The following is a 12,478-nucleotide window of genomic DNA, read 5'->3' on the forward strand; positions in this document are numbered from 1 at the left end:
AGATAGAATGCAGTTGTAGCCTACATTTCTCCATGTCCAGTCTACAACAGCCTTTATCAACCTTTCAATCTCATAGGAACCTTTGAAATCATTTTCAGGTCTCAGGGAACCTCTGCAAAATTGAATTCTTTGGGGGGTCAATGGAAAGAATAACTCTTACTTTGGTGGTCAGAAGAGAAGAACGGACCCCTTGCACTGGTGGTCAGAATACCATGCTTACAGACAATTAAAAAGGTCTATCAAGTAGCATTGGACCTGAGATTATGCAGACACCCTCAGATAGAAAATCAGTCAGCCACAGCTCAAGGAACCACTAACAACCCCTGGAAAACTCCTTGGGTACCATGTAGCCCTGGTTGAGAAAGGCTGGTCCATAATATGAGAGTCTTACTACTAAGGGCAATGTGGTGAACAGTTACAAAATTAATATTTATAGATGCTTATAAAGTAGATAAACCAAAATTAGGTATGATATCTGCTACACATAAGTCTAACTCTTTCCACAGAAATAGAAGAGGTCAACAAGCTGAAAAAAAAAGTGTTAAAAAATAGTTCTTTATTAGTACTGTAAGGCAACATAACAGAAGCAGAAGACAATTTCTTAGGCATTTGACCCTCTAAGGGTCCTTATTTATTGCAGGTGTATTCACAAAGAACTAAGACAGCATTTAAAAAGTAATTCATGAACATTTGTTAGTAGAAATGGACCAAATACAGCTCAGACGAGGGTCCTAAACAACATTACGATAAAAAGAGCAGTGTGTACCACGCAACCATTCAGTAATTATCTTCATTATGCTAGCTGCTCAAAAGTGAATGGTGGCTGCTATGGGTTCCTGCACAGTACTGCTCCATGCCTTCCATTGTAAAGAAGATTATAGTCGTAAATCCAAAGACCGGGTCAAAGCTTTTTGGACAGTTTGGACAGCCAATCTCTGCTTGAGAAATTCCATGGAAAAGCTTAACAAACTGATTCTTAAAAAAAAATTTAAAAAAACAAGCAAAGAAGATTTCAAACAAATTTTGGTTTGATGTTTCTCTCTAAATTTCCTCTTTTGTCAGCACAGGACCTGTGAAGTTCTGTTGAAAAAACACTAATAGTGGAAACACGCCACAGATATTAAACATCACTCCGTAGGATAGACTACGGCAGACTTCTCACTGCCCTCTGTACTGAGCGCCAGGTACCTGCGTGCCAACTGCAGAAGAGCTCAAACCTGCAGGATGACATTTTAAACCTGTACCGTGTCTTTGATGTACCCAGCTGTGATGTTAGTGAAAGCAGCTTGTGACACTGCCAGAGCCATGCTCCACCGGATCTCTACATTGTGTGCTTTAGCAGAAAACGTTCAAGGGATAACATTCAGTTCTTCATCTCCTGGAAATGAGAAACAGAGGTGCCAAGGTTTACCCAGTGTACAACAGACTTATAAAACAGAGGTGTACATCATCTACTATACAGCATATATATAAGAAAATCAAATAACAATTAGATAATTGCACATCAGGTTCCGGAAGGAAGGCATTGACATCTGAGGAGCGCAAACCCCAGAACAATGGTACATTGATACTTGGGATTCTAGAATGAAGACATAACTGAGGAATACAAAACCCTAAAACAAAGGTACACTGACACTTAAGGTTCTGAAATAAATATACAGTATATGGACAACTGAAAAAAACAAAATCGCACAACGAGTGCACATTGACACTTGGGGTTCTAGAATGAAGGGGTAACTGAGGAATACAAAACCCTAAAACAAGGGTACATTGACACTTTAGGTTCTAGAATGAAAAGATAGCTGAGGAATGTAGAACCCCAGAACAAGGATACACTGACACTTAAGGTTCCAGAACAAACATACATAGACAACTGAGAAATACATGGGTAAACTGATACTTGGACCTTTATAATTACTATACATAGACAATTGAGGAACGCAAAACCCAAGAATAAGGGTACACTGACACTTAGGATTCTAGAATGAGGAGATAACCAAAGAATTCAAAACCCTAAACTAAGGGTAGAGGGAATGCAAAACTCTAAAGCATGGATACACTGACACATAAGGTTCTAGAATGAATACAGATATGGACGACCGAAAATAACAAAACCCCACAACAAAAGGTATACTGGCACTTGTGGATCTAAAATAGAGATACATACAGTAGACAACGAAGGAATGTAAACCCCACAACAAGGGTATAATGACACCTGGGGTTCTAGAATGAAGAGATAACTGAGGAGCACAGTCCTAAAACAAGGGTACACTGACATATGAGATTCTAGAATGGAGAGATAGCTGAGGAACACAAAACCCTAAAGTATGGGTACACCGACACTTAATGTTCCAGAATATATATATATATATATATATATATATATATATATATATATAAATATAAATATACACACGCATACATACATATATACAATGCTGTGAAAAAGTATTTGCCCCTTTCTGATTTTCAATTTTTTTTGCATATTTGTCACACTTAAATGATTTAGATCATCAAACTAATTTTATTATTACACAAAGATAACCTGAGTAAATACAAAATGCAGTTTTTGAATGATGGTTTCATTTATTAAGGCAAAAAATCTATCCAAACCTGCCTGGCTTTATGTAAAAAAGTAATTACCCCCTAAACCTAATAACTGGTTGTGCCACCCTTGGCGCAACAACTGCAATCAAGTGTTTGCGATAACTGGCAATGAGTCTTTCACATTGCTGTGGAGCAATTTTGGCCCTCTCTTCTTTGCAGAATTGTTTTAATTCAGCCACATTGGAGGGTTTTCCAGCATGAACGGCCTGTGTAAGGTCATGATAGAGCATCTCAATTGGATTTAAGTTCAGGCTTTGAATAGGCCACTCCAAAACCTAAATTTTGCTTTGTTTAAACCATTTGGAGGTGGACTTGCTGGTGTGTTTCGGATCATTGTCCTACTGCATAACCCAAGTGCACTTTAGCTTGAGGTCACAAACTGATGGCTGGACATTCTCCTTTAGGATTTTCTGGTAGAGCTCAGAATTCATGGTTCCATCAATTATGGTAAGTCGTCCAGGTCCTGAAGCTGCAAAGCAGCCCCAGACCATCACATTACCACCACCATGTCTGACTGTTGGTATGATTTTCTTGGTATGAAATGCTGTATTTGTTTTATGCCAGATGTAACGGGGAACACACACCTTCCAAAAAGTAAAATTTTTGTCTCATCAGTCCACAGAATATTTGCCTAAAAGTCTTGGGCATAATCAAGATGTTTTTTGGTAAATGTGAGATGAGCCTTTGTGTTCTTTTTGGTCAGCAGTGGCTTTGGCCTTGGAACTCTCCTATGGAAGCCATTTTTGCCCAGTCTCTTTCTTATTGTTGGCCGTCCGGCCAAACTGAGCTATCAGGGGAGAAGAGCCTTGGTGAGAGAGGTAAAGAAGAACCCAAAGATCACTGTGTTGAATCATGAACACTGATCTTACCCGAGGCAAGTGAGGCCTGCAGTTCTTTAGATGTTGTTCTGGGTTCTTTTATGACCTCCTGGGTGAGTCATCGTCATGAGTAATTTTTGTAGGCCGGCCACTCCTGGGAAGGTTCAACACTATTCCAAGTTATCTCCATTTGTGGATAATGGCTCTCCCCGTAGTTCACTGGAGTTCCAAAGCGTTAGAAATGGCTTTGAAACCCTTCATAGACTGATACATGTACATTACTTTGTTTCTAATCTGTTCTTGATTTTTTTTTTAGATTGTGGCATGATGTGTGGCTTTTTGTGATCTGTTAGCATGCTTCACTTTGTCAGACAGCTTCTATTTATCTGATTTCTTAATTCAACAGGTCTGGCAGTAATCAGGCCTAGGTGTGGCAAGTGAAATTTAACGCAGCTTTCCAAAAAATTGTGGTTAATCACAGTTCATTCATGATTCAGCATGGGAGGGGGTAATTGCTTTTTCACATAGGGCCAGGCAGATTTGAACAGCTTTTTTTACCCTTAATTAATTAATAATTTAAAAACTGCATCATGGATTTACTTGGGTTATCTTTGTGTAATATTAAAATTAGTTAGATGATCTGAATCATTGAAGTGTGAGAAATATGCAAAAAAATTAAAAATCAGGAAGGGGGGTAATGCTTTCTCACAGCACTGTGTATATATATATATATATATATATATATATATATATACACACACACATATATATACACACACACACACACAACTGTGAAAAACAAAACCCCACAACGGGGGTAAGCAGACACTTCGGGGTCTAAAATTAAGATTAAGTAAGGTACGCAAACCCAAGAACAAATGTATACTGACACTTGGGGTTCTAGAATGAAAGGATAACTGAGGAATACAATAGCCTAAAAAACAAGGTTAATTGACACTTGAGGTTCTAGAATAAAAGGATAGTCAAGGAACAAAAAACCCCAGAACAAGGATACCCTGACACCTAAGGTTTCAGAACAAAATATATATAGACAACTGAGAAATACAAGGTTAAACTGATACTCAGGGGTCCCATAATTAATATAAAATATACAAGCGAGGAATTCAAAACCCAAGAATAAGGTACACTGACACTTGGGGTTCTAGAATGAAGAGATAGCTGAGGAACGCGAAACCCCAGAACACAGGTACGCTGACACTTACTGTTCCAGAATGAATATATATAGAATAAGGAGAAATACAAAAGCCAACAACAAGGGTATACTGACGCTCGGGGGATCTAATATGAAGAGATAACGGAGGACTGCAAAACCCTAAAACAAGGGTACACTGACATATGGGGTTCTAGAATGAAGAGACACCTGAAGAACACAAAACCCCAGAAGAGGAGTACACTGACAATTGGGATTCCAGAGTATATGTAGACATCTCAGGAACACAAAATCTCAGAACAAGGGTACATTTCCTCTTGGGGTGCTGGGAAAAAAAAGAGACAGCTAAAGTGCACAACCCTCCAGAAAAAGTTACACTGAAACTTAGAATTCTAGATTACACATAGACATATGAGAACAACAAAAATCCAGAGTGTAGTGTAGTGAATGCAGAAGGCACCAGGAGTCTCCACTTACCTGATACATAGCACGAAGAAGAGTCACAGCCACCTAATACCCCCGGAGGCCCATAATGTCCAGGGATTCCTGGATTTCCAGGGGGACCGGGCTGTCCAGGAAAGCCCATGGGCCCTGGATTTCCAAAGACATCCTTTCCTGGAAGACCTAGAGGGGAAAATAAAGAAATATTTGTGCTCTAAAACAAAAAGTCAGGGTGTTGTTTTTAGGGTACTAGAAAAGTGGTTACCTATAGCTCCAGAAGGTCCTGCTGGGCCTTCTTTACTTTGTCCTGGAGCTCCCTTCTCTCCTTGATGTCCTTTGGATCCTAAAATATTAACAGAGGCCATGCATGAAAATATAAAAAGGAATACAAAACTAGAAACTGATATTTCATAAATTAGTAGATGCCATGGGAATTAAATAAATTAAGAGGTTTTTTTTATTTCTCTCGGGGTCTCCATGAGTTCTTGGCACTTTAGCACCATGGTTAGCACACCTGCCATCACCATCATAAAGAGAACACAATATTCAATATCTTGCTCTTGCAAGGGAACCTGTTTATTTGATGGCTATAGTCACCAACTAAAAAATCCCAATATTTATGGGCAACGCAGGGTAGTTTAAAAGCTGCACTGTCGCAAAAATGTTCTGGTTAGTGACTCTGGTCATCTAATATAAATTTCCTTGCAAGAAAAAGGCATGGTGGTAAAAAAAAAATATATTATTTCTGCATTATTAATGGTGTCACCCATCTTATCACTACAGCACCCATTTTATCACTACAGTACCCACAACTTACCCATGTTCCATGTAATTGTTTGGTGTGCAAATATTTGGTGGACACCTGACCATTAGACCTGTATGAACGTGCTGGACACTAGTAATATATAGTTGCCATGGATGGGTTTCCACATACTTTAGGCCATATAGTGTACCATCAGCTCTAAGATTTTTAATTTTCACAGTGTAATGAAGGAAGTGGAAGGGAACGGATATTCTGGGAAAACCCATTTTATCAGGCACAGTTAGACTTCATGATCAATCAGAAAAAAATTAAAACTAAAGTGGGGGATTTTGTAGCCGAAGCAAACCAGACATATAAGAAGCTAATTACTGACTCAAGCCATTAGACCACTTTTCAACTGAGCAGTATCAGTCCACCTTTGGACTGAATTCTTAAACTAAGCTCAACAACGTAGACCAGTGGTCTTCAAACTGTGGCCCAGGCGGCGGATTTGTGGCCCTTGGCATACCTTTATCTGGCCCTTGGAGCACTATTCCACCAGCTGACACAATTGATGGGGCACTATTCCTCCCACTGACACCATTGATGGGGAACTATTCTTCCCATTGATACCAACAATAGGGCACTATTCCTTCCATTCAAACCAATGATGGGGCATTGTTAAAGTCTAAAGGGCAGTAATCTGGCCCTTTGCTTAGAAAGTTTAGAGATCCCTGATGTAGACTAACCACTGAAATGGCAATCAAAACCAAGGGAAAAATCAGGTTTCACAGTCCAACTTCTAAAAAAAGCACTTCCAACCAGATCCTGCCCTCACCTATTCAGCATCTTCCGTCTAGTTTTGGACAATAATCTGCTCTAATACAGCCACTTGTACTCATTCAGACATCCAAGACAAGATAGGATCCAGAAACAATTAGATCTGTATAAAATTTCCACAGTTCAAGTCAAGTATACCTATTGGGTAAACTTCAAGGCCCAGCAAGACAAAATCCAAGATTGTCCTTGGATATGTAGGACAAAAAAAATGAAGAGGAAACCATGATTCATCTACGGTCCTCCTTTCCCTAGACACCCATTTATAAATGCTTAAGAATAAGAAATGTGATACCTCGTTCTCCTGGGTATCCATTCCTGGCTGGCTGTCCGAATGCACCATTAAATCCAGGTGCTCCTTGTTCTCCTGGTGGCCCCGGAGGTCCTGGGGGTCCAGGTTCTCCTGGTTTTATTTCCAAGTCCCAAAGGGGGACAGGTTGTACATCTTTCTCCTGCAGCACTGCTTCCAGTTTTACCATGTGAGCTGAGAAATGATAATATGCACAAGAGGGAATATAATTCCATATATAACTACATCAAGAAATAGCCACCGACCACTAAAAATTCTCAACAGTGGACACCCAGTTGACAAGCACTTACCCTGTATGAGTCTCTCACACACCTGATTAACCAAATGGTAAATGGTGGCGGCAGATTGAGGTTCCCCCTGTTTTTAAGAGATGTGAGCTTAAAGTAGAATATTGTTGTAAAGAATTCTTAAACACAAGCGGCTAAACTAAGCTTCAGTCAAACTGGAAACATTTAGTATGTGTTGTTTACCAAAAGTCATAATTGAAAATAACAGTTGTCCTGTTGAGGAAATGTCTACAATAAAGGAACTGATGAGGAGTGGAATGATTTCCTGTCTTGCTCTATCACAGAACAGGAGGCTGAGGTCAAGAGACAGGCTATTAGTCTTTGTATGGAGCTGTGTTCATTGAAACTCACCTTCTCGCCTTTCTCGCCTCGGGTGCCAGGAAGACCCTGTGAAAAACCAGAGAAGTAATAATGAGCAATTGATGAACCCACAGAATATACAACCCTATAAATAAATATAGAAATCACTGACACCTTGGAGAATGCAGCCTATCCATTTACTAAATATTGATGACATCACTAAGAATGCAACCTATATTTTTGTAGCACCCTCCTAATTAGGCTGATAGGTAAGTAACATTTTTGGCTCCTGCTGTATAAAGGGGAGCAGTAATTGTTTAGTCTGGTCTATTCAGGGCTTCACAGGCTGGGCGTTAATTGCTTCCCCCTGCCTCTAAAATAAGATTCTAGAGTTTAGGGAGGGAGAACTCAAATGACTAGCCAGAATATAGAGCAGGGCCTAGCTAATCCCTGGGGGGGGGGGGGGGTTCGGATCGGCAGTTGGTGGTTGGGATGCTGTTAAATAGTCTGGGGCCCTGAAGAGATTCTCTTTCTCCCTCCTGAGAGAATGGATCAGTGAGCTGACAGGAGGAGGGGGCTGCTTGCCCATGGTGCTCCTGGAAATGGATGCTGGATTACTTTACGAGAGGCTGCAGCTATGGACTAATCCTATTCCAGGATTCTGTGTGTAGAGCCTCCTTTCTGTGCTACACCTTAAAGCTACTTCATGGTCCTCAGCCTTTAACCTACAGACTGTTCCATAGTTTAGCTATACCTGTTCTGCAAGCTGCTTCATGGTCCCCAGCCGTGAACCTACAGACTGTTCAGTCTAGCTATAACGGTTCTGCATGCTACTTCATGGTCCCTGGCCATGAACCTATAGACTGTTTCAATCTAGCTATACCTATTCTGCAAACTGCTTCATGGTCCCCAGCAGTAAACCTATAGACTGTTCCTGCCTTGCAATACCTGTTCTGCAAACTGCTTCATGGCCCCCAGCCATGAACCTATCGATTGTACCAGTCTAGCTATACCTGTTCTGCAAGCTACATGATGGTCCCCAACTGTGAACCTATAGACTGTTTCAGTCTTGCCATACCTATTCTGCAAGCTGCTTGATGGTTCCCAGCCGTGAACCTATAAACTGTTCCAGTCTAGCTATACCTGTTCTGCAAGCTGCTTCAAGGGTCCCCAGCCGTGAACCTATAAACTGTTCAAGTCTAGCTATACCTGTTCTATAACCTATCCCAGCTATGAGTGAAAAGACAGTGTCACTACTGTTGAGAGGGAGTGGTCCTCTGTAAAATTGTGCTCAAGCATTGTGGAGCATCCCACATCACCCGCGTCCCCTTCCCAGTTCCTACAAGCAATAAAATAGAGAAAAAGACAAACCCCTGTTCAATGAGCCGGACTGAATGGACTATTGCTGTGTGCCTGGCTGCCTCTGCACAATTCGGGAAAGAGCCTGTTCAACTACATCAGCCCCTACGGGAGCTACACTTTCATTAGAGTCTGGTGACATCACTGGGAATTTGACCTATCATTTCTTTAGAGACTGGTGACATTAGTGAGAATGCAGCGCTTCCATTCACTAGAAACTAATTATATCAATGACAACACAGCCGTTCACTGTGCTTGAGCAATATCGCTTTAGTTAAGCTAATCCTAAAATAGCTACTGCCATGCTGCTTTAAATGGAAACACAATTCCACACCTCATATAACTGTTTGCTAAGTGTTAGTATTCTGGATTTCTGGATCTGCTTCATGAACTAATGACATTCAATTAATGGAAAGAAGAACATTACACACAGTCACCAGGATCCTTGAAAATATTTTTCAAAGTGTCATTTGCGTCATCTCGCACATAGCAGCTTACGACAGTGAAGCTGTAAAACATCTTTAATCTGCCATAATTCACAAGATCCTATCAATGGTACATCAAGCTAGTGCTGGCCATGTAAAAACGTTTCCTCTATTGGGTAGTTCAGGCAGCCCCTTGCCCCCTCTAACCTCCACCCTATTCTTACACAAGCCATTTCACATGATTTCCCATGATTCCCTGTTTTGTGAAGGCACCAAATGTATAGAACCTGCCCCGGACCGCAAATGGGCCGCCCAGCATCTAGACACGTCAGGATCCCATGTACGTACTGTGGGCCCAACGTCTCCAACAGGTCCTCTTTCACCAGGGCTTCCAGTTAATCCTTGGACCCCTTGAACCCCCTAAAAAAGAAAAAAAGTATTAATAAAAAAATCAAAAATGGAATTTAGACACCTATAATATTCACTGAAATAGTACCACCATGTAGAAGATGAGTCGCCCATGTAATGTGGTCTATAAAAGCACCCCCATAATTTAGTAGTAAACATAATATGAGTGTTCATGAGGCTTCAAAGTTTTATGCAGCTGATCAGGCATCACTCCTCACTGACCACATCATATGGAGACCAACAGTAAAAATAGAATGACCTCCATGATTAAGCCTCTTAGTTGGGGTGAAAAGCGTTTGGGTGATGGCTTGGATGGAGCGAGAAAAGTTTTAGGTCAGGACGGATCCACTCCCAGCCTGCACCCTCACAGCAGCTTCCACCTCATAAGATCATGGTCGCCTGAGCAGGGCCCCCAAGTAATATTCAGGGTCTTGGTAAAAACAGAATGTTATTTGAAGTGGAAATTTGTTTGCTTTCTACCACAAAGAGTCTCATGACTCCTCTAAGCAGCCCCTTCCACCTTTGCTTCTGCTGCTGGAGATACCCACAAATGTCCAGTGGTGGGCAATGCAAAAAAAGTAATAAGAGTAACGATCCACAGACAGTTTTGAGACTCCTCTAAGCACCCTCTTCAACCCAACCTGGGTTATGCTGTTAGAGATATACACAATTGTCCAGTGGCAGAAAAAGCAAAAATTAAAAAACAAGTGACCTTGGCTCTACAGCTATGGTTTCTAAAGTAATGGGCAAGTTCAAAAAAGGAATAAATGAGTTTATAAGAAAAAAAACAAAAAAAAACTGTGAATGATTTATTGAGGCAAATTCGTGATGAATAATCCACAGAGAGTTTTGGGTCCCCCCCTCTAAAAAGTCATTTCCACCTTTAAAATCCTAGGCCCTCCTGCTGTAAACACCTGAGTAGTGGTGAGCTGAACTTCCATGGGTTTGATTTGAGTAGGGATTCCATGAAATCAAAGGAAGACACATATGTCAATCTGACATCCAAATCTAGCAAAGCACCTTGCCCCCATTTTGGTGAAGATAAGGGCCTCTTCCCCGCAACCCTGGCTCGGTGGTTGTGGGGGTCTGAGAGTGGGGAGCTTATTGGAATCTGGAAGCCTCCTTTAATGATAATAACAATGGGTCCAACAGATACCACACCCTGGTATTATTCTACTGGCTTCCACATTCCGATAGGTCCCCCACTCTCAGACCCCCACAACCACCGGTCCAGGATTGTGGGGAAGAGGCCTTTGTCTTCATCAACATGGGTGCTTTACCAGATTTGGTTATCAGATTGGCAGATGCAGTAACCTAAAAAAAAAAAAAGACATCCAAACATTTGACACAAACAAAAAATCCCAAAAACATGTCCCATGTAAATCTATTGTCAATGACACCCGCCAAAGAAAGAAAAAAAAAATTCGACATGCAGATGCAGGCAACCGATCCTGATGGTAACACTAACTGAATGACAGCTCCCCGGCGGTTATCCACCATGTAATGTGACATCATTGCCCAAATATGGCCAGTAGCCACCAAAGTTCTATCCATCCTCATTCTCTTCCTGGCACACCTCCATACATTACAGGTACTGACTTCTGACTTGTACTGAGCTGCTGCTGTTCCAGCACTAAATGTCTGTAATATATTCGATATAATGAGCACAATTGCCGGATTCTTGGATCCTGGACTCTGATGTTATAGGAAAGCTATAAATAAAAGCTGCCCTATATAGGACTACTGTTTGTAACTTTGACAAATACAGCAAATTAGTCCAAGTTCCCAGAATTCACAGCACCCCGAATAATAAGTGCAGGAAGTAAATGGAAAGTCTACTTTTGCTAAAAATAATAATAATCATCCAGTAAATCATACATCACTGCTACACCAGCCATTTTGTAATTTAACACCATTAAGGATGACCTTTCCCTTTCAATCTGCAGACACAGTGATTTTTCATCACTGACGCTTCTCTATAATATGGCAGACAGGATCGTTCTGTATGCCGCTCTTGTACAGGCTCTGGCTGGAGTGACTGAGTCACTGGCTGCTTTGCTCCAGAAGTTCTGCACAGAGCTGGTAGTTGCATTAGAAGCATCTCCCGCAAAAGAAGTTTCACTAGCAGAGATACCTTCTAAGAATGCTACACACATGTGTAAATGATTCTCCGAATTACAGCACATGAGATTGCCCAGATGATGATAACGAAGGCAGACCCTCCTTCTTAGCAGTCAATTTGGGAAAGTTCATAGTAAATCTTATTAGTTACCTATTACAATGGCTGAGATTGTTCTGGTGACGAAACTGAAGGCCGACCCAACAACTTAGCAGTTAGATAAAAATTAACATAGTAACACTTATATTTTTTTCCATTTACAACAGAAAAGGCTGGTCCTACCACTTAGTACTCTGGTAACTGATGAAGGATCTAATGTTGGTTTTGTCCAGGTCAGCCTTTCGCAACATTTTAACCCCAGAACCCTTAAAAATAATTAAGGAAACCCCAGTTTAATTTAATTTATTGGCTGTCATTAGGAAGAATGTCCCTGCAATTGAAGGTCAGTGGGAAGAATGTCTCTTGCATTGGGGCCAGTGGGAGGAATTTGACATACATTGGAGGTCAGTGGAAAGAATGTCCCTTACACTGGAGCTCGTTGGGAAGAATGTTCCTTACATTGAAGGTCAGTGGGAAGAATGTCTCATACATTGGTGGTCAGTGGGAAGAATGTCTCATACATTGGAGGTCAGTGGGAAGAATGTTCCTTACATT

The 12,478-nt window shown here is 41.0% G+C and overlaps 1 protein-coding gene across 2 annotated transcripts in view; it reads right to left on the reverse strand.

The window, feature by feature from the left end:
- Positions 1-539: 539 nt before the first annotated feature.
- Positions 540-12,478, reverse strand: part of COL20A1 (collagen type XX alpha 1 chain) — a 146,963-nt gene continuing 135,024 nt past the window's right edge. For both annotated transcript variants that reach the window (XM_073607447.1, XM_073607448.1), the window contains exons 33-39: positions 9,646-9,717; positions 7,565-7,600; positions 7,217-7,283; positions 6,912-7,100; positions 5,303-5,380; positions 5,074-5,220; positions 540-1,378 (exon numbers count right to left, since the gene is read on the reverse strand). In XM_073607447.1, the coding sequence (XP_073463548.1) occupies positions 1,350-1,378; positions 5,074-5,220; positions 5,303-5,380; positions 6,912-7,100; positions 7,217-7,283; positions 7,565-7,600; positions 9,646-9,717 (618 nt within the window). In that variant the 3' untranslated portion in view covers positions 540-1,349. The remainder of the gene's footprint in view (positions 1,379-5,073; positions 5,221-5,302; positions 5,381-6,911; positions 7,101-7,216; positions 7,284-7,564; positions 7,601-9,645; positions 9,718-12,478) is intronic.

Source organism: Aquarana catesbeiana, linkage group LG12 (assembly GCF_042186555.1).
Source record: "Aquarana catesbeiana isolate 2022-GZ linkage group LG12, ASM4218655v1, whole genome shotgun sequence".
Classification (NCBI taxonomy): Eukaryota; Metazoa; Chordata; class Amphibia; order Anura; family Ranidae; genus Aquarana; species Aquarana catesbeiana.